The sequence below is a fragment of the Silurus aristotelis genome (genome assembly GCF_946808225.1).
Source record: "Silurus aristotelis genome assembly, chromosome: 12".
NCBI classification, from domain to species: domain Eukaryota; kingdom Metazoa; phylum Chordata; class Actinopteri; order Siluriformes; family Siluridae; genus Silurus; species Silurus aristotelis.
The window spans coordinates 23299377-23321420 of NC_139585.1; the positions used below are offsets into that span (position 1 = coordinate 23299377).

Below are 22044 nucleotides of genomic sequence, written 5' to 3' on the forward strand. Positions count from 1 at the left end.
CATGATTATTTTGCTACATGTATATGTAAAATCAATCACTGTCCATGTTGAATTAGTTGGTCCTCATTATGGAGCTACTTTCTAAAAAATATGTATCTATGGAAAATTATCTACTGAGGAATCCTGAGAAATCCTCACAGTAAGCACCCAATCCATGGAAGTCTTTTTTTTTTTTACATATTAATTTCTTATCAGAACAAAAAACTGCTCAATTGTAATTTGCTATTGATTAATGGCAGCCAAATGCCATTAATGTACATATAAATGTTCTGAATTATATTATAAATCATTATTATTATTATTTAAATGTCCATTCTATTCAGACTGATACATACAGGAGGGCACTTTATTTCCCTTTCATGTTCCTCACGAGCCTCAAACAAGCCCCGCCTTCTGCATCATGATTGGCTAGAGACGCACGCTCCCAGTTACAGTCGTCCAATCAGAGAGCCGCTTGTGAATACTATTATCCAATCATAACATTAAAATGGGTGTAATAGGGAGTTTTCTCACAGGAAAGGAGTTTCCAGCATGGGAAGTATGAAGAGGGCGTTATAGAAAACCAGTTGTGATTTTATTCCCGGTTGTTTTTGGGTGTTGCCTGCACTGGGAGGTGAAGTCTCACTTGCCAGCTCAGGATCCATAAGAAGTTTGTGATTGTTTTTTTGTTTTTTTACCTGGAGAGATTAGTTTTATTTGAGAAGGTGGTGTATCTCCAGTGTGATCCAGAGAGACTTTTTATTATTATTATTATTTCTACATCTAGAAGACAAGAAGCAGGTGGGAATGCAGGCGATAAAGTGTGTGGTGGTTGGAGACGGGTGAGTGTGTGTTCAGGCTGTCTATTGGACGTGTCTACTGGTAGGCTGAGTCACGTGACTTGTTAGAGGAACCAGTTAACCCTTTAAATTTACCAGGTTTATTATAATTAGAAGACATGACAGAGTAAATGTCTGGTGAATAGTTTTAAAAAAGTATCCTATATATATATATAATTTAGTGTAATCATCTTTCACTTCCTTCACTTGTGGAGCTTTTTGGCTTTACATCTTCACTTCCTGATTCCTGGATGTGTTCCTGATGTCCTCATGGAGTCCAAACCCTATACTGTTATACACTTGAACCACAAATAACCTTAATAAGCTCATTTATAATAGTATTATTTAGGAAAACAGCCAATACATGTCCCAAAACACATCAATTTAGAGTGTGTGTGTGTGTGTGTGTGTGTGATGAGAATGTTTGGATCATCTCATGGCACTTCAGTATCTTATGCAATGGAGCAGCTGAAGCAGCTTTATAACACAATAAATACATTTTTAGTTTATTAAAGTGAAAATGTATATATAATATGAGTAATTTCTTTTTAAAAAAAAGTTTTGTGTGTAAAGTTGATTCATTGCTTGTCATCGTGGAGTCTGAGGTTCATCTATAGTCTTATAGCGTTTGTGTAATCCAGTCATGAAACCGTTCTCACTTAATGCAGCTTTTTATCTCAATAAATACATTTGTAGCTTATTTAAATAAATATATATAAAGTGATATAACCGTTATTTCTCTCAGGTTGTGTGAATGATCTATATAAAGTTGATGCAGTGCTCGTCATGATGAAGCCTGAGGTTCATCCATAGTGTTAAAGTGCTGGGAATCACAACCAGCTCCTATACAAGCTGTTATTGTTGGGTTTGGTTTATTTGGACGCTGGAATTTAATGTTTTTTAAACCTAAACATCCGTAATTTACAGACGAAAAGGTTAATATCAGCGTGGACCCAATTGTGGACAACATTCCTAAAGAATTCTGGCTCTAAAACCTGTCGGAGTAAAAAAAATAGTGTGAAGTGTCAGCATTTCCTATGAACAAATTTCATATAAGAATAAGTCAGCGATCAGTCAAGGATTCTGTTAGTAAAGTTGTAAATTTAAAACGAAACAACATTTTTAATAAGAAGTTCTATTAGGAAATTAGCACGAAGGATTTTTTTTGTTTTGCCGAGAAAATCGCAGAACCGAACATATTCGGTTTATTCTGGAGATTTTATCGCATCTATTAAAAAAAAAAAAAAAAAAAAAAAAAGGGTTTTAACACCATTATGTGGTTTTCCCCCCAAAAAAGTTCAAGGCACACTATTGTATAGGATATGTTTGGATGCGGTAGCATGAAAATTCCCATGCACTTTGAACTTGGAGACCCAAACCTGTTTCAGCTTGACATTGTCCCTGTGCACAAAGCCAGCGAGATAAAGATATTCTTACAATTGTTTGGAGTGGAAGATCTCCTGCTATAGAGCTCAACCCTATTGAAACACTAACTGCACCCCCAGGCCTCTTCACTTCACTTACATCAGTACCTGACCTGAATACGCACAAATCTCCACAAGAACACTCTAAAATCTTGCCAAAGATCTTCCAAGGAGACTGGACAGCAAATGGAGACTAAATGTGAAATGGGATGTTCAAATAAAACATATGACTCTTATGGTCTGGTGTCTAAGGACAGTTTCTGTGGAAACTATCCTGTACGTTTTGCTGAACATCTTGCTGTTCTGGAGCAAGAACCCAGTAGCCTTTATTTATTTATTTATTTTTGTCTGAAAAGTGTACTGAAGACTTTTTGGGGATCCATAAAATACATTTTAATATAGAAGCTATAAAGTAGAATCTACAACTAAGTTTGTATTAACATTATACAGTGGACAGTCCAGTATTACAAGCTGCCATTTGATGATTTCAAACTTTCCTTTATAGCTGCGTATACGTGCAAATGAAAGAAATTGAAAATTGTATTCTTGTATAAGATCAGACTGCGGTGTTATGGACATGGCATGCTCTCATATACGCTTGTATGTATATAATATTTTTTTTAAATACAGGGCAGTCGGAAAAACATGTCTTCTGATCAGCTACACCACCAACGCCTTCCCTGGAGAGTACATCCCTACGGTGTGAGTAACATCACACACTCGTCTGCTAATGTCCAGTAGCCGACATGAACAGTCTCCCGTTGTGTCTCCGTTCATTTTCTCAGCTTCACTGTGTCCAATAGAAGTATTTGTCCTCTTGTTTTTCACGCAAAGAAATTTTCTCAATTTCTCTCCAGGTTTGATAATTATTCTGCGAATGTAATGGTAGATGGGAAGCCAGTGAACCTGGGGCTTTGGGACACAGCAGGACAGGAGGACTACGACCGACTCAGGCCTCTTTCCTATCCTCAAACGGTACAGCGTCATGAGCAAGCTCAATGCAGAGTGAATATTAACAGTCCATCTCATTTCAATCCTTTTGACCGTGCTTCATTGCTGCTTTTTGTTCTGCATGAGAGTGTCGTACCAGTGGCGATTGTTATGAAAATCTGTGCTTGTGTTTCACGGGGCAGAATGTCTCCTATTATGTCCTTGCCACTACTTATTCTGCTAATAAAACTGAATGCGTTCTCTATTTTCCCCTTTACTGCACATCTCTCCATTTCGACTTCCATACCAGTTCAACAAGGCCGTGCCGAATCAAGAAAAGGAATGGAAATGATTTGCATATTTCTCAACCTGAAGTTTTGTCTCATTTTTGATAATCTTTTTTTCCTTCTCCTCTATAGGACGTGTTTTTAATCTGCTTCTCGCTGGTGAGCCCTGCCTCGTTCGAGAACGTCCGTGCCAAAGTAAGCAGCTTCCTTACTGAACCTGTGTGGCTAAGAAAGTCAAATTAAAGGAAGTGTTGTTTGTGTTCAAAGAACATCTGGACAGCAGGGAAACAGGAAGGGCCTGATATAATGCGTCTGGTCGAGGATATTGCGTAAAACTCTTCCAGTATTTTGTTGGCTCAGAGTCTTGTGGTTGACTCACCTGAGAGATAACTAGGGATTGGGTTTGTAGGCGAGATTTCGAGGTGTTTGCATAAAGGAAGAGCCAGTGTATTAAACAGGATGACGCTGAACGTCGATTCTCAGCATTAGCTCAGCATGGGTTTGCGATGGTTTACACCCTCTTACAACATAATCCGACCTTTCGTGGAAAATAAAGTTGGGGGTTTTTTTTAATGAATTTTGTAATCTTTTTATTCCTGATTCATTGTAACACTGAAAATGTAGATTTAAAAATAGATTTAGTTTCACACTATGTACAAATAATAATCATACATTTTATATGATGATTTGACAATTTTATTTATATATATTCTATATATAATTGGCTGTCAAAATTAACGAATAAATAACCAGCAAACGCAAATTAATTTAAACGGCACTAATTTAATTAATGCAGTGTGTATTTATGCATACACGCACACAAGTCTGACCTATTTAGTCTCATATTTAGTCCCCAGTTGCTGTGTTATAATATCCTCCACTTGTCTGGGAAGATGTACCACTAGATTTTTACTATATTTCCAACTGTATAACCTCCTCATCTCTAAAGCTGCTTTATGACCATATCTATTGTTATAAGCATTATACAAATACAGTTGAATTGAAAAGTGAATTAAAAGCTCTTTGGCAGGCCACTCAAAATCTTCCACTCCAGCCCAGGTATATTGATATGCTGGAACATTTGGGTCTCCTAGTTTCACGAGAAAATTTCAATCTGGTTTTTAGGTTGTTTGTTAGGTTAGAACCAGAAAATCAGGTTTTTAGGTTAGAACCAGTCAAATCTGGCTTTTAGGTTGTTTATGTTGGGTTAGAACCAGAAAAATCTGGCTTTTAGGTTTTTTATGTTGGGTTAGAACCAGAAAAATCTGGCTTTTAGGTTTTTTATGTTGGGTTAGAACTAGAAATATCTGGTTTTTAGGTTGTTTGTTAGGTTAGAACCAGAAATATCTGGTTTTTAGGTTGTTTATGTTAGGTTAGAACAAGAAAAATCTGGCTTTTAGGTTTTTTATGTTGGGTTAGAACCAGAAATGTCTGGTTTTTAGGTTGTTTGTTAGGTTAGAACCAGAAATATCTGGCTTTTAGGTTGTTTATGTTAGGTTAGAACCAGAAATATCTGGCTTTTAGGTTTTTAATGTTCGGTTAAAACCAGAAAAAATCTGTTTTTTTGTTTGTTTGTTAGGTTTTTAGGTTAGAACCAGAAAGATCTGGTTTTTAGGTTAGAACCAGAAAAATCTGGCTTTAAGGGGTTTTTTTTTTATGTTGGGTTAGAACCAGAAATATCTGGATTTTAGGTTGTTTATGTTAGGTTAAAACCAGAAAAATCAGGCTTTTAGGGGTTTTTTTTATGTTAGGTTGGAACCAGAAATATCTGGCTTTTAGGTTTTTAATGTTCGGTTAGTTAGAACCAGAAAAATCAGGTTTTTAGATTAGAACCAGAAAGATCTGTTTTTTAGGTAAGAACCAGAAAAATCAGGTTTTTAGGTTGTTTACAATTAGGTTGTTTTTCCAATTTGTGTCTGTGAAATCTAACTGAGCGGTCTGTTTTTTTTTCTTTCCCTCCACAGTGGTATCCTGAGGTCAGAAATCATTGCCCAAACACCCCGATCATTCTGGTTGGAACCAAGATCGACTTAAGAGAAGACAAAGACACTGTTGATAAGCTAAAAGAAAAGAAACTCACCCCCATTACTTACCCACAAGGCCTTGCGATGGCTAAAGAAATAGGTCAGTAGTAGAATTAATAACAATAACAACAATTCGCACAATTATACGATCTTGTTTTCCCCGAATCGCCAGGCATTATTTAGTCGCTGTGTACTTGTATTTTTGCACACTCGTTTTTACAGATTTACTTTTTATGTCTCAGAAAAGTTCGCCACGCAAAGGGTAAATTCAAACATGACCCCACGTTCATTAAATATTCATGCAATTTTCATAACTTGAATGCAATTAGAAAGACATATGCGTTAATTGAACTGTACAGAACAGACTTGTTTACATATTTTCATATTTTACATACATAAGTTCACAAAATAGGACGTATAAGAGTGGTGGAAGGTGCACACAGGTGGACTATGGTCTATGTAGGAGATGCAACCTGAAGGAGATTGGAGACTGTAAGGTGTTTGCAGGGGACAGTGTTGCTAGGCAGCATCGGATGGTGGTCTGTAGGATGGTTTTGGAGGTGATGGGGAGAGTGAAGACTGAAAGAAGAATAAGATGGTGGAAACTGAAGGAGGAAGACTGCAGTGTGAGATTCAGGGAAGAGGTCAGACAGGGGCTCGGTGGTGGTGAAGAGGTGCTGGATGATTGGGCAACTACTGCAGAAGCTATAAGGGAGACAGCTAGAAAGGTACTTGGTGTGACATCTGGAAATAGAAAGGAAGACAGAGACGTGGTGGTGGAATGAGGAAGTGCAGGAGAGCATTAGGGGAAAGAGGTTGGCAAAACAGAATTGGGATCGACAGAGTGATGAGAAAAGTAGGCAGGAGTACAAGGAGATGCGGCAGCAGGTGAAGAAGGATGTGGTGAAATCCAAGGAAAAGGCGTATGAGGAGCTGTATGAGAAGTTGAACACTAAGGAAGGAGAAAAGGATTTGTAACGATTGGTCAAGCAGAGGGACCGAGCTGGGAAGGATGTGCTGCAAGTTAGAGCAATAAAGGGTGGAGATGGAAATGTGTTGACTAGTGAGGAAATGTGTTGAGATGATGGTGGGAGTATTTTGAGCAGCTGATGAATGAGAAAAATGAGGGAGGGAGGGAGGGAGGGAGGGAGGGAGGGAGAGAGAGAGAGAGAGAGAGAGAGAGAGAGAGAGAGAGAGAGAGAGAGAGAGAAGGTTGGATGGTGTGGGGATGGTGAAGCAGGAAGTGGATAGGATTAGTAAGGAGGAAGTGAGAGCAGCGAAGAGGATGAAAAGTGGAAAGATGGTAGGACAGAAGGACAGAAGGAATTGCATTGTGTGTTTGTGGATTTAGAGAAAGCGTACGACAGAGTGCCGAGGGAGGAGTTGTGGTATTGTATGAGGAAGTCAGGTGTGTCAGAGAAGGTGTGTCATGTGAGGGTGGTGCAGGACATGTATGAGGAGAGTGTGATAGCAGTGACGTGTGCTGTAGGAACGACAGACCTTGAACGACAGGTTCAAGGTGGAGTTTGGACTGCATCAAGGATTGGCTCTGAACTCTTTCCGGTTTGCAATGGTGATGGACAGATGGACAGGTTGACGGATGAGGTCAGACAGGAGTCTCCCTGGACTATGATGTTTGGGATGATACAAGTTTATTAGAGGGACAGCGCATGTAGGACGTTTTGGAGACAAGGTGATGGAGGCGAAATTAAGATGGTTTGGACATGTTCAGAGGAGAGACATGGGGTATATCAGTAGGAGAATGCTGAGGATGGAGTCAGCGGGAAGGAGGAAAAGAGGAAGACCAAGGAGGAGGTTTATGGATGTGGTGAAGGAAGACATGCAGGTAGTTGGTTTGGAAGAGGCAGATGTAGAGGACAGGGGGGTATGGAGACCGATGATCCACTGTGGCTCCCTAATAGGAGCAGCCGAAAGCAGTTGTTCACAAAATAGGATGGTCACCTCTTCAAATAGCATACAGATGTAACCATCAATATCAGACAGAAATTGTCTCTTGTGCAGCATGAAATGTTGACTCCAGGGATATCGACGGTTACATCTGCATGCCATTCAAAGAGGAGCGGTGTTTCTCAAGAGGATGATACACTGGCGCACCAGTACTTCAGCCTATTAATTTCTAGACGTTTCCCCATCTATTTCCAGGTTCTGTGAAATATCTTGAATGCTCCGCTTTAACTCAGCGTGGCCTCAAGACGGTGTTTGACGAAGCCATCCGAGCGGTCCTGTGCCCACCGCCACCCAAAAAGCCAAAGCCGTGCTGCCTCCTCTGAAACATCTGTAAAGAAACATCTGCACTCACCTGAGGAGAGGCGTCACAAGCGGTGGAGAGAAGTGAAGGAAAAAGCGGGACGGCTTTAAACCATACCCCCTACATCTCTCTTACTTGTGTATTATAATTATAACTCAATTGGCTTGACGACGTCTATTTTCAGATCCGAGGTGATGCGTGTCCTCATTTATGTCTGTTCACACCAAATTCCTGCTGCCATTTAATAAGGTGGTGGTGGTTTTTTTCATGTAACTGTAACCCATATTTAAGGTCAAACCCTTCAATTAAGAAGTTACTGACGGACCAATAGATGCACTTAAATGATCCCAAAGGGGAAATTTTGGGAAACATTCCTTTTTATTCATTATTTAGTGTACCTATTTGGGTCAAATATTGTTCAGTAATGTTACACTGGAGCGGGAGGGGAGAAAGCGCCTCTCTGTGATGGGAGCACTCCAAAGTACACAATCGAATTTGGCTTTTGTTTGCATTGACTCACGCATTCATCGTGAAGGATTTCGTTTTTATTCCGACGCAGCATTGTATTAAGCCTGAATAGGAGGTGATGAAATATCTTGCCGTTCACATCCATTTACTGAAGAGTAGATCACAGGAAGTGAATCGTGCACTAAAAAGAAGTCGAGATTCAATCCCAAGAAGGTGTGAAACTTTTAGGGTCCCGTTTTTATTGTTTTCTTCCGACTACAACTTATAAATAATATTCTGTGCAAATGAAAATCAGTGTCTTTTGTTCCAGGCTTTAGTGATTTCATACACGTGTTAATCAGTTAATTTTTTCTGTTAAAACAGATTTACTTCATGTCTTGTGTTCTGTTCTTGAAACTCGAGTTGTTTTCTGTGTGGCAGATGGTGATTCGTTACGTCACTGGCTGCTTTTCCACTAGTCAAACACGAGCTTAGCAGCGACCGCATCGTGTATCCCCATTCCTGCATTGCGAAAAAATAAACCGCGCTTAATCCGTTTGCGTTTACACCCAGCCCTGCTGAAACCATTATTTCAGCACTCGACTCATCACTGTTACCAGTCATTTAAAAACAACCGACAAACATCTTACCAAACACACTGCAGGGTGTTAACTACTAAATCTGAACCATCCTTAGCTGGAAACTAAGGAAGGGGTTGATTATTTAAAAAAAACAAACATCTGAGAATTCACTGTTGCTGGCTTCCTCCTTGAGCTTTATTTCGTCTTTCTTGATGAGAAATATTTTACCCAGTGATTTGAACACTGTCGTCTTGTTGCGCAAAGCAGGTCGGGTTCCGACTTCTCCGAGTTCAGCAAACACTTCTACCTGAAGGAACACCGAAATAAGATACATATTAACCCCAGAAGTTAATACATCATTTATTTTATTTTTCGCATATAAATGTTTTGTACAAATGGACAAGAAATGGAGTTTAGACCCAAGTCTTTGAATCTAATTGAGTATCCTATTAGTATTGATCAGAGGTGGGAAGTAACGGAGTACAAATACTTACTGTACTTAAGTAGATTTTTTCGGTATCAGTACTTTACTCCACTATTTATTTTTCAGACCACTTTTTACTTTTACTCATTACATTTTTACACAAATATCTGTACTTTTTACTTCTTACATTTTCAAAACCGGTTCACTACTTTAGTTTTAATCCATTGATTTGGTGAAATATCATTTTTTTATTTTCACTGTGCGCCGATTTCAGCTGAACAACCGATTTCCTGTCATTGCCTGTCTTTTTCAATCCACTGGTGTATAAAGTCCTGACTCTCACTCACCACAGATGTAGACTAGTTTATGGAGCTAAGAATCAGCAGGCAGAGGGCTGTAAGAAGTTTGGGGTTAATGTGGATGAGACAGAGGGAGTCAGTGATGAGAACATGACTGAGAACAGACACATTCCTGATCATCATCATCTTTTCTCTGCTTGTGTTCTATATGTGGATCGTCAGCCTGGACACATTCATTAGGTAACAACATTCGTTTTGTATTAAAATATATATATATATATATATATATATATATATATATATATATATATATATATATATATATATATATATATATATATATACACACACACATACACACACACAGTGGGTACGGAAAGTATTCAGACCCCCTTAAATTTTTTACTCTTTGTTATATTGCAGCCATTTGCTAAAATCATTTAGGTTCATTCTTCTTCCTCATGAATGTACACATAGCACAGAATTGTTGACATTGTTGCAGATTTATTAAAAAAGAAAAACTGAAATATCACATGGTCCTAAGTATTCAGACCCTTTGCTCAGTATTTAGTAGAAGCCCCCTTTTGATCTAATACAGCCAGGAGTCTTTTTGGGAAAGATGCAAGTCTTTCACACCTGGATTTGGGGATCCTCTGCCATTCCTCCTTGCAGGTCCTCTCCAGTTCTGTCAGGTTGGATGGTAAACATTGGTGGACAGCCATTTTTAGGTCTCTCCAGAGATGCTCAACTGGGTTTAAGTCAGGGCTCTGGCTGGGCCATTCAAGAACAGTCACGGAGTTGTTGTGAAGCCACTCCTTTGTTATTTTAGCTGTGTGCTTAGGGTCAATGTCTTGTTGGAAGGTAAACCTTCGGCCCAGTCTGAGGTCCAGAGCACTCTGGAGAAGGTTTTTGTCCAGGATATCCCTGTACTTGGCCGCATTCATCTTTCCCTCGGTTGCAACCAGTCGTCCTGTCCCTGCAGCTGAAAAACACCCCCACAGCATGATGCTGCCACCACCATGCTTCACTGTTGGGACTGTATTGGACAGGTGATGAGCAGTGCCTGGTTTTCTCCACACATACCGCTTAGAATTAAGGCCAAAAAGTTCTATTTTGGTCTCATCAGACCAGAGAATCTTATTTCTCACCATCTTTGAGTCCTTCAGGTGTTTTTTAGCAAACTCCATGCGGGCTTTCAGGTGTCTTACACTGAGGAGAGGCTTCCGTCGGGCCACTCTGCCATAAAGCCCCGACTGGTGGAGGGCTGCAGTGATGGTTGACTTTCTACAACTTTCTCCCATCTCCTGACTGCATCTCTGGAGCTCAGCCACAGTGATCTTTGGGTTCTTCTTTACCTCTCTCACCAAGGCTCTTCTCCCCCGATAGCTCAGTTTGGCCGGACGGCCAGCTCTAGGAAGCGTTCTGGTCGTCCCAATCGTCTTCCATTTGAGGATTATGGAGGCCACTGTGCTCTTAGGAACCTTAAGTGCAGCAGAAATCTTTTTGTAACCTTGGCCAGATCTGTGCCTTGCCACAATTCTGTCTCTGAGCTCTTCAGGCAGTTCCTTTGACCTCATGATTCTCATTTGCTCTGACATGCATTGTGATCTGGAAGGTCTTATATAGACCGGTGTGTGGCTTTCCTAATCAAGTCCAATCAGTTTAATCAAACACAGCTGGACTCAAATGAAGGTGTAGAACCATCTCAAGGATGATCAGAAGAAATGGAAAGCACCTGAGTTAAATATATGGGTGTCACAGCAAAGGGTCTGAATACTTAGGACCATGTGATATTTCAGTTTTTCTTTTTTAATAAATCTGCAACAATGTCAACAATTCTGTGTTTTTCTGTCAGTATGGGGTGCGATGTGTACATTTGTGAGGAAGAAGAATGAACTTAAATGATTTTAGCAAATGGCTGCAATATAACAAAGAGTGAAAAATTTAAGGGGGTCTGAATACTTTCCGTACCCACTGTATATATAATGTATGTATGTATATATATGTATATTTGGCTGTCAAAATTAAAATTATTGTAAATGTATAAAATACATTTATCCACAACGTCCTTTCTTAGATATAAAATAATAAATTTACTCCAGATAAAAATATTTTTAATCAGTAAACTTTTGTTTTTATTTCTGAGTCTCAAATCAAACACCAAAATCCACCATGATTCTCACAATTTACCCTCTGGGTGGCGTTTTGTGGGTTTTTCCCTCATAATGGCGACACAAACTTAAATTACTGTCTTTATTGAGCGTACAGATAAAAACAATAAATCATTTAAATCTGTAAAATGTCTATAATTTTATATATATATATAAGCTTCCTGACTTGACTTGAAGAGGTGCAGTTTCTCCGGTATCACCTCATTAACTGTCCGTGTGGAAACATAGCAAAGGCTCCTAATGATGTCCACACGTCTCTGCACTGATATAGCCTTTATATTTAATCACTGTACATATGCTTACATATATATCACATGCTGTACATATGATACATGTTTAACACCTCCAAGCTGCCAGTTTTGGGCACCTGAGCATGCACTTAACTCACTACTGCTCATTTAGTAAATGAGATCATCTAATTGTCTCTGTGTCTCTTTTAGTAAATGTCTCTGTCTCACTGTATATGTCTCTCTCTTGCTGTCTCTCTATTTGTTTCTCACTCTTTCTAAAGCTGTGTCTGTGTCTCTTTGTCTTTGTCTCTGTCTTTCCTGCTTCTTTACATGTCTATCAAAAGTTTTGAGTGTTAAAGTAATGCCATTAGTGATCTATGATGAAAGACTTCCCTGGTTTGATTCTTACCTCTAGTTTCATATTGAACATTATAAGAAGTTTTTAAAAACAGAACAATGAAAGATCATTAAAATTGGTTGCTGGTAAATCATGGTATATCAGTGGTGCAGGTGTTGGAGATGTGGTTCTTGTACCTGAGTCACTTCTTATAGACTTCGAGTTACTGAGAGAATGTACAGGAAGGAGAAGTTTTGACCCTCTACCATCATGATCTAAAAGAAAACATTGGTCTTCTAACTATAGAAAAACCAAGAGTCCAATAAGCAAAGCCTTGTTTGCCTCTCCTGTGTTGGTGTAATGGTCAGTGAAGTGGTCGCTGCTATCTGACTCACCTGGTTCAATTCCTACTCCTTAGCTTTCCTTTAAATTGTTTAAAAAGTTTTATAAAAGAACCAAAAAAGGTCCTAAAAATCAGGTTCTTGCAGGAGATCCTGTGGCTCAATTGGAAGAGCTTTACCTCTGGGTTGAGAGGTTGCCGGTTCAAACCCCAGCCAGGGCTCAAAGTTAAAAGTGTGGAAGGTTCCGGTGACCAAAGAGAGGAAGGTGTCAGAAATGGCTGTGGATGGTTTCATCCTGAACCAGGGGGGCAATATCCAGGCATCTGCCCCTGGAAGCTGAAAACAGGGGGTTATGAAGCAAAAACGTCCAAAAAAAAAAAGAGTAAAAAATGTTAGAAATTTATTTAATAAAAAAAAATTTTCTCCTTCTCTCCTCCCCCCCTACACGCAAAACTATCACCCTTTATTCACAGTCACCCACTCCATTGCTCACCACACACTAATTTCCACACAACTAATCTGAGACAAGCCAGATTTGAACCAGCAACCGCGGAGCTCAGAGGCAAGGCTTTTATCACAAAGCCATCAAGTCCCACAACTCACCTTCATTTTTTGGGGGTTTATCCTTCGTTTCATGCTTCAAAGCAAGAAATTCATACCAGAAAGAAACACAGAAAGCAGGATTCAAACCCTAAACCCCACCGACAGCAAAATACCAGTCTTAACCCACTGAACCATCAGGAAGGACAAGATATGCCAATCAACACAAGAATATAATGCTAAAGACAGACTTAGGAAGCAAACCCATATCGTGACTAGCAGAGGTGGCAAAAGTACACACATCCTTTACTTAAGTAGAAGTACAGATCCTCATGTTTTAAAATACTCGGGTAAAAGTTGAAGTACTGATTATACTGTTTTACTTAAGTGAAAGTAAAGAAGTTTTGGCTCTGACATGTACTTAAGTAAAAAGTAGTTATTACTGCTACCTGTTTTAGCTGTTAACTGGACCTCACATCATATATAGATAGATAGCTAGATAGATAGATGTATGGATGGACGTGATAGTATCCCCACGAGGATGAGTTTGAGAGTTTGATTCCCGGTCGAGCTGGTTGCTGTTTTGGTATATAAAACTTCTGGACCTTGTCCCCTTGGATTAATTTCTTGATTTCTTGGTCTTTAATGAAAGATAACTCCACCAAACAAAGCACTTCTGTGGTAGCTCAGTGGGTTAAGGCTTGTGCCTGAACATGGTCCTTAATATAGTCCATGCTGGTGATAAGGTTTTAAAGCCAGTCCTACATGCCTTCTTTCTTACTGCGCTGGCATGAAACAAAGTATGAACCCTCCAAAAAAGCACACATGCTTTTCAGCAGTGGTCGCTCAGTGTTTTAAGGCTTGTGCCTCATCTAAACATGCTTTCCAACCTGATCTCTTCCATGGTTCAGTGGGTTAAGGCTGGTGCCTCGCTGATATTGAGGATCAGGGTTTGAATCCTGCTTTCTGCCTGCTAGTTGCGATGTAGGTTATGTTCCTGCTTCCTTAATCTTTCTTTAGCTTTATATTCTTGTGTTGATGGTTTAAAGGTAGATAGACCTGCTCTAAACAAACTTCCCGGCCTGTCTTCCCTGATGGTTCAGTGGGTTAAATCAGGTTTCTTGATTTTGGTGGGGTTCAGGGTTCGAATCCTACTTTCTGTCTGCCAGTCACGATCAGGATTCACTTCCTACATCTTTCTTTAGCGATATATTTTTGTTTTTAATGGGTTGAAAAGAAAGATAGACCTGCTCTAAACAAGCTTGCTAGCCTGTCCTCACCAATGGTTCAATGGGTTAAGGTTGGTATCTCACTGGTGGTGGGACTCAGGGTTCGATTCCTGCTTTCTTCCTGGTTTTTACAATGTGGGTTCAACGTGTGCTACTTACATCTGTATTCGCTTCCTACATCTTTCTTTACCGTTAAATTCTTGTGTTGATGGTTTGAAAAGAATGATAGACCTGCTCTAATCAAACTTCCCATCCTGTTTTTTTCTGATGGCTTAGTGGGTTAAGGCTGGTACTTTGCTAATGTTGGTGGTCAGGGTTCAAACCTGGCTTTCTGTCTGCTAGTCATGAGGTAGGGTAATTTCCTGATTCCTACATCTTCATATTCTTGTTTTGATGGGTCAAAAAGAAAGATAGACCTGCTCTAAACAAGCTTCCCAGCTTGTCCTTCCTGATAGTTCAGTGGGTTAATGCTGGTGCCTTGCTAATGGTGTGAATCAGGGTTCAAATCCTGCTTTGTCCCTGCTAGTCATCGGTTTGCTTCCTATGTCTGTCTTTAGCATTATATTCTTGTGTTGATGGTTTGAAAGAAAAGATAGACCTGCTCTAAACAATCGTCGCAGCCGTTCCTTCCCGATGGTTCAGTGGGTTAAGACTGGTATTTTGCTGTTGGTGGGGTTCAGGGTTCGAATCCTGCTTTCTGTGTTTCTGTCTGGTCTGAATTTCTTGCTTTGAAGCATGAAACGAAGGATAAACCCCCCAAAAAAAGAAGGTGTGTTGTGGGACTTGATGGCTTTGTGATAAAAGCCTTGCCTCTGAGCTCAGAGGTTGCTGGTTCGAATCTGGCTTGTCCCCACACTGGGTAAGCTGTGTGGAAAGTAGTGTCTGGTGAGCAATGAGGTAGTTGACTGTAAACAAAGGCTGTGAAGACCTGCTGCTTCACAGCCTCTGAAAAAGTGAGGATGATAGGTTTTTGGCAGAATTTTTCCCTATATATGCAAAACTAAGTCGATACTTTTTTGGACATTTTTGCTTCATAAGCCCCTGTTTTCAGCTTCTCAGACACCGGGGGGGCAGATGCCCGGATATTGCCCCCCTGCTTCAGGATACGCCCTCCGAAACCACATCGAAGCTTCCACGCAGCCATTTCTGACACCTTCCTCACTATGGTCACCGGAACCTTCCACACTCTTAACTTTGAGCCCTGGCCGGGGTTTGAACCGGCAACCTCTCAACCCAGAGGTAAAGCTCTTCCAATTGAGCCACAGGATCTCCTGAAGAACCTGCTTTTTAGGACCTTTTTTGTTTTTTTTAAAAACTTTTTAAACAATTTAAAGGAAAGCTAAGGGGTAGGAATCGAACCAGGTGAGTCAGATAGCAGCAACCACTTCACTGACCATTACACCAACACAGAAGAGGCAAACAAACCTTTGCTTATTGGACTCTTGGCTTTTCTATAGTTAGGATGTATTGTTTTTATCTGTACGATCAATAAAGACAGTAATTTAAGTTTGTGTCGCCATTATGAGGGAAAAACCCACAAAACGCCACCCAGAGGGTAAATTGTGAGAATCATGGTGGATTTTGGTGTTTGATTTCAGACTCAGAAATAAAACAAAAGTTTACTGATTAAAAATATTTTTATCTGGAGTTAATTTATTTATTTTATATCTAAGTAAAGAAAGGAAAAAGTTTCGTGCCGTTTAAAATAATTTAAATTTTGACAGCCAAATATATATACGCATGAGCGATAACAACGACCGCCGTGAACCAACATATACCAACAATAACGGACGGTGAGAATGTGGAAGTTTAAATAGGAGCTGGTGATGATGCTAAACGAGCACCATATGTGCGCGATTGAAGCCGGGAGCTTAATTGAAAGCGGCCGAGAAAACACCTGCCACGCCGAAGGGGGCGCCGATGGGGGCGTGGCAGGTGGACTCCTGACAGTTAACAAACATGTACTGTATGTATTTTTATAGCATGCCTTCATCAAACAAATCGCGGCAACACTGTTGTGTAAAAAAAACCCTGCAAAAACACGTGCATGCACATTCTCATTTATTAACGCACATCATGTACATAAAGAAATATGATTTTCGTTTATCTCGATCATCGGTTATCTTAACGCTTTTTGGCAACCCCCTAGGACATCGACATAACCGGGTTCCACTGTATACAGGGGCGTAGATTACACGGGGGACATGTCCCCCAAACTTTTTTATAAAAAGTTAATTCGTCCCCCTCACTTTTTAGTGGAGGGAAAAAAAAGTGTTGTGCTCGTTACTAAAAAATAGTAACTAGATACAGTTACTCGTTACTTCATTCAAAAAGTAACTCTGTTATTTTGTTGATTACTTACACCAAAAGGTAATGCGTTACTGTTAAAAGTAACTTTTTAGTTACTTTTTTAAAGTTCCCATTTTTAAAGTTCCCATTCATGCCCTTTTATGCATTATGGTCTACACAAACACAAAACTGACTTAAACACAAAGTAATTTTTAAACACTATTTTATTAAAGTCAGACCAGCACAAACTGAATATATCACAAGGATTTCTGAAACAAATAACAAAACAAGCTGAATAATATATTCACAATCAAAAACTAAAGTGGCTTCTGCTGTTGTGTTGAGCTCTTAAAAATGTTCCTTTCACAGCTGAAGTATGAAAACTTTCAACAATGTAGAACACCGGATTAGCTTCTAGCTACTAGCTCCTCAGGTAGGGAGGTCCTGGAGGAGCTTCAACAGATTGGAGTTGCTGCTATCACAGTAGATACAAGCTTCGAACCAGAAAGACACAGCTTACATTTGACTTAAAAGTTTTTGTCTTTATACTCAACTAAAGTGAAATAATGAGCATTTTTCCACTTTGAGAAACTCGTCTTGCTCTCGCCTCGACTCGCCATTACTGCCGCACAGACCTGAATAAACGGAGACACGCCCACAGTGCGTCTTCTTCATGTTTACAGTGGTTCATACACCAATCCTACAATGTGTCTCTGCTGTAAGCAAGTTAGGCTGTAGTCTACACTTCAGCCGAAATTAATTCATTTAAAAAAGTAACGGGTAACGCACCATACGGTAACGCTAACGAAGTTACTTATTTTTTTAAAAGTAGTTTTACCGGTTACCGGTAACGCGTTACTGCCCAACACTGTGTATATATATATATATATATATATATATATATATATATATATATATATATATATATATATATATATATATATATATAAATACAAAACTAATTAAAAATGTTGTTACCTAATGAATGTATCCAGGCTGAAGATCCACATATAGAACACAAGCAAAGAAAAGATGATGATGATCAGGAATGTGTCTGTTCTCAGGCATGTTTACATCAGTGACTCCCTCTGCCTCATTCACATTAACCCCAAACTTCTTACTGCCTTCTGTAGTGAGTGAGAGTCCGGACTTTATACACCAGTGGATTGAAAAAGACACTCAATGACAGGAAATCGGTTGTTCGGCTAAAATGGGCACGCAGTGAAAAAAAATAAAACATTTCACCAAATCAATGGATTAAAACTAAAGTAACGAGTCTGTTTTGAACATGTAAGAAGTAAAAAGTACAGATATTTGTGTAAAAATGTAATGAGTAAAAGTAAAAAGTTGTCTGAAAAATAAATAGTGGAGTAAAGTACTGATACCGAAAAAAATCGACTTAAGTATAGTAACGAAGAATTTGTACTTCGTTACTTCCCACCTCTGGTGACTAGCAGGGACAATGCAGGATTTGAACCTAGATTCACGCCATTAGCGAGGCACCAGCATTACCTCACTAAACCATCAGGAAGGACAAGCTGGGAAGCTTGTTTAGAGCAGGTCTATCTTTCTTTTTAACCCATCAAAACAGGAATATGAAGATGTAGGAATCAGGAATTTAACCTACCTCATGACTAGCAGACAGAAAGCCAGGTTTGAACCCTGACCACCAACATTAGCAAAGTACCAGCCTTAACCCACCAGAAAAAAACAGGATAGGAAGCTTGATTAGAGCAGGTCTATCATTCTTTTCAAACCATCAACACAAGAATGTAATGCTAAAGAAAGATGTAGGAAGCAAATACAGATGTAAGTAGCACAAGTTGAACCCACATTGTAAATAGCAGGGATCGAACCCTGATCCCCACCACCAGTGAAATACCAACGTTAACCCATTGAACCATTGGTGATGACAGGCTAGGAAGCTTGTTTAGAGCAGGTCTATCTTTCTTTTCAACCCATTAAAAACAAAAATATATCACTAAAGAAAGATGTAGGAAGTGAATCCTGAACGTGACTGGCAGGCAGAAAGCAGGATTCGAACCCTGAACCCCACCAAAAGCACGACACCTGATTTAACCCACTGAAACATCAGAGAAGACAGGCCAAGAAGTTTGTTTAGAGCAGGTCTATCTACCTTTAAACCATCAACACAAGAATATAAAGCTAAAGAAAGATTTAGGAAGCAGAACCATAACCTACATCGCAACAAGCAGGATTCAAACCCTGATCCTCACCATCAGCGAGGAACCAGCCTTAATCCGATGAACCATGGAAGAGATCAGACTGGAATGCATGTTTAGATGAGATGGGGTTATCTTTCATTAAAGACCAGGAAATCAAGAAATTAATCCAACACAGAAAGGACAGAATTGAAATGTTTTCAGAGGGGACAAGGTCCAGAAGTTTTATTTATAAACACAGCAACCAGCTCGACCAGGACTCTCAAACTCATCCTTGTGGGGACCCTGACATTAACCCACTAGGATATCACATCCGTCTGTCTGTCTGTCTGTCTGTCTGTCTGTCTGTCTGTCTGTCTGTCTGTCTATCTATCTATCTATCTATCTAATATGATGTGAGGTCCAGTTAACAGCTAAAACAGGTAAAAGTAATAACTACTTTTTACTTAAGTACATGTCAGAGCCAAAACTTCTTTACTTTCACTTGAGTAAAAAAGTATAATCAGTACTTCAACTTTTACCCGAGTATTTTAAAACATGAGGATCTGTACTTCTACTTAAGTAAAGGATGTGTGTACTTTTGCCACCTCTGATACATACATACATACACAAACACACACACACACATATATATACACACACACAGTTGGATTACTCCAGTCTGAATGATGTTTCCCGACTCCACTGTAGCTCCGTCTCTGCTGTCCACGTAAATCACGGCGTCTCTCATCAGTGCGTCGTCGAGTTCCCTCCAGTCCGGCCGACAAGCCCCAGCCGCTAACATTTCAAAGAAAAATGTCTTACACTTTACAAAAAAAGTTTTGTCCCATGCTGAAAGATGCAGACGTTTCTAACCTGCAATGTGAGCACCGGGTTTAACCCACTCCACAAACAGCACTGGTTGACTAGAATTAGTGACTGTGATGATGATGTCCGCCCCATGCACTGCCTCTTTGGCAGAAGAAAATACTTTTACAGGACCCTGGACAAGTGCAGCAAACATTTCAGCTGTCTCCAGTCTCTGGCTGCATACACGTACCTAAACACAATGCGGTTTCACGGTATTGCATATACACAGGAAAACGAAATCTGAACTAAATAACCTCTTTTAATGTAACTAAAATGGGCCTAAGATACAGCCTATTCCAACTCAACCAATCAGATGTAGTAGAGTATTTGAATGTTTATGGAATTTCAATATGTATTGAATACATTAATATTAATATATGTTGTTGTCATTGAACAAATCAACAATAGTGTGTTCCAATGCCCTGTAGTGTTTAATTCCTGTTGTACCCAAGCAATTGATTGACATTTTTTGCATTGTACATGTGGTAGTTAACATTTCGCCACACATTCCTGTCCTGAGCAATAAGGTGTGGCTATAAAACATGGCCACGTGAAACAGGACCTATTCCTACAGTGCATATTGACAGAGGACAGATCTTTTAACTTTACCTCTTTAAAGGAGAAGATTTTTGTGAAGATTTCATAATGGCTGACCGCCTGGTGGCCACAGCCGAGGATGCACAAGATCTCTTCTCTTCTCTCCCTGAGCCGGCATCAGCTGCTAGCGGAAGAAAAGCATTATTTTAGTGTCAGTGCTACATCGCTGTGACTGTAGAACCTTCAATCCGGTAGTTCAATAAGGGATTACTTTTGCAGAGATTGCGGAGACGGCCGCTGTCCTTTTAAAGGTGATATCTGACTCGTCCATAACCTGTCAAGAGAGTAGAAAACAATGAACTACATTAGAATATCACAATGCTACGGAGATGGGGCGTGTCTTGAAAGTCACGTAAAATACAGATTGACATGGCAGAAGTAGAGCTGCATCTGTCTCCAGGAAGATGCAGCTCTACCTCTGCCATGTTAATCTGTATTCTAAATGACTTTCAGGACAAGCCCCTGTCTCCGTAGTGTTGTGATATTCACATAGCAGCAGTGGTGCTAAAAGAACGCCCTTGAGAAACAGTTTAGTGAGGAGAAATCAATCCACGTATGAAATATTGAGCCCTTTCTAAATAATATAAGGTATAGCGCATCTACTTACCAATGCAAATATGTTAAGCACGATGCATCCCGACACAAATGCCAACTTGTATCCAATGCACACTTTTTTAAATTGATGCATCACATTGTTAACCTTTAAGCAGATGCACCGATGCGAATCAGTGAATCTTACTATCCCTAATCTATTCTAGCATAAGAGGTTTACTATTTTAATGGTTTACAGTGCTCTAAATAAATATTCACCCTTTGCCCTATGTAGTTTCACAATCTGGAACTGAGATGGGATTATGGGTCATAAATCAGCACAAAACAGCGCATGATACAGACAGGAAAACATTACTAATGCTTGCAAATTTGGGTCACATGATCAGTTGACCTAACAGCATCTGAGCCATTATAGTGTAATGAAATCTCTATGAATACACCCTTTTCTGGAATGCCTCAGAGAATAAGGACATACCAAAAGAAAAAGCATCAAGAAGAACGAGGAGCATTCAAAGCAAGTCCAGGACAACATTCTAAATTAAATTGACAGCATCCAGCAGACACCCAGAGTGACTTACAACTGAGCAGCTTGGTGGTTCTGGGATTTGAACTTGCGACCTCCAGATCCAGAGTCCAATGCCTTAACCACTGAGCTACCACCTACTTACCTACCTAAAATCAACCAGGAGGCTACGGTCAAGTCAGACTGAGAAGATAACACGCAGCATAAAGCATCCACCAGCATGCTTCAATCTGCTGATAGTGGGGGATTATTAAACATGATTATTTTGCTACATGTATATGTAAAATCAATCACTGTCCATGTTGAATGGATGGTCCTCATTATGGAGCTACTTTCTAAAAAATATGTATCTATGGAAAATTATCTACTGAGGAATCCTGAGAAATCCTCACAGTAAGCACCCAATCCATGGAAGTCTTTTTTTTTTTACATATTAATTTCTTATCAGATCAAAAAACTGCTCAATTGTAATTTGCTATTGATTAATGGCAGCCAAATGCCATTAATGTACATATAAATGTTCTGAATTATATTATAAATCATTATTATCATTATTTAAATGTCCATTCTATTCAGACTGATACATACAGGAGGGCACTTTATTTCCCTTTCATGTTCCTCACGAGCCTCAAACAAGCCCCGCCTTCTGCATCATGATTGGCTAGAGACACACGCTCCCAGTTATAGTCGTCCAATCAGA

General features: G+C 39.6%; 2 protein-coding genes across 4 annotated transcripts; one reads left to right on the top strand and one right to left on the bottom strand.

Annotated features, from left to right (window-relative positions):
* Positions 1-504: 504 nt before the first annotated feature.
* LOC310734665 (ras-related C3 botulinum toxin substrate 1-like) lies at positions 505-9012 on the top strand. Of its 3 annotated transcripts, none has more exons than XM_083557018.1 (7): positions 505-649; positions 767-821; positions 2873-2944; positions 3100-3247; positions 3592-3654; positions 5424-5583; positions 7647-9012. In XM_083557018.1, the coding sequence occupies exons 2-7, from the start codon at positions 787-789 to the stop codon at positions 7772-7774; spliced, it is 606 nt and encodes a 201-aa protein (XP_083413144.1). In that variant the 5' UTR covers positions 505-649; positions 767-786; the 3' UTR covers positions 7775-9012. The 3 variants fall into 3 exon arrangements, with proteins under 3 accessions (XP_083413144.1, XP_083413145.1, XP_083413146.1); XM_083557019.1 differs by having other exon boundaries at positions 507-649; positions 3100-3217; XM_083557020.1 differs by having other exon boundaries at positions 507-825; positions 2878-2944.
* LOC310734669 (ketimine reductase mu-crystallin-like) lies at positions 8112-20356 on the bottom strand. Its single transcript, XM_083557025.1, has 5 exons — positions 20282-20356; positions 19679-19862; positions 19479-19600; positions 9009-9087; positions 8112-8721 (listed from the first exon to the last, which is right to left on the bottom strand). Exons 2-5 carry the CDS (start codon positions 19824-19826, stop codon positions 8675-8677), a joined length of 396 nt encoding a protein of 131 aa, XP_083413151.1. The 5' UTR covers positions 19827-19862; positions 20282-20356; the 3' UTR covers positions 8112-8674.
* Between the last annotated feature and the right edge of the window lie 1688 nt (positions 20357-22044).

Coding starts and splice junctions, on each gene's coding strand:
- LOC310734669 (XM_083557025.1), bottom strand. CDS start 19,826: ATGTTTGCTGCACTTGTCCAGGGTCCTGTAAAAGTATTTTCTTCTGCC. Junction 19,601..19,678: donor ACCCGGTGCTCACATTGCAG/GTTAGAAACGTC, acceptor TTGAAATGTTAG/CGGCTGGGGCTTGTCGGCCG. Junction 9,088..19,478: donor GAAACATCATTCAGACTGGA/GTAATCCAACTG, acceptor GTGTTCCTTCAG/GTAGAAGTGTTTGCTGAACT.
- LOC310734665 (XM_083557018.1), top strand. CDS start 787: ATGCAGGCGATAAAGTGTGTGGTGGTTGGAGACGG. Junction 3,248..3,591: donor ATGAGCAAGCTCAATGCAGA/GTGAATATTAAC, acceptor TCTCCTCTATAG/GACGTGTTTTTAATCTGCTT. Junction 3,655..5,423: donor TCGAGAACGTCCGTGCCAAA/GTAAGCAGCTTC, acceptor TTCCCTCCACAG/TGGTATCCTGAGGTCAGAAA.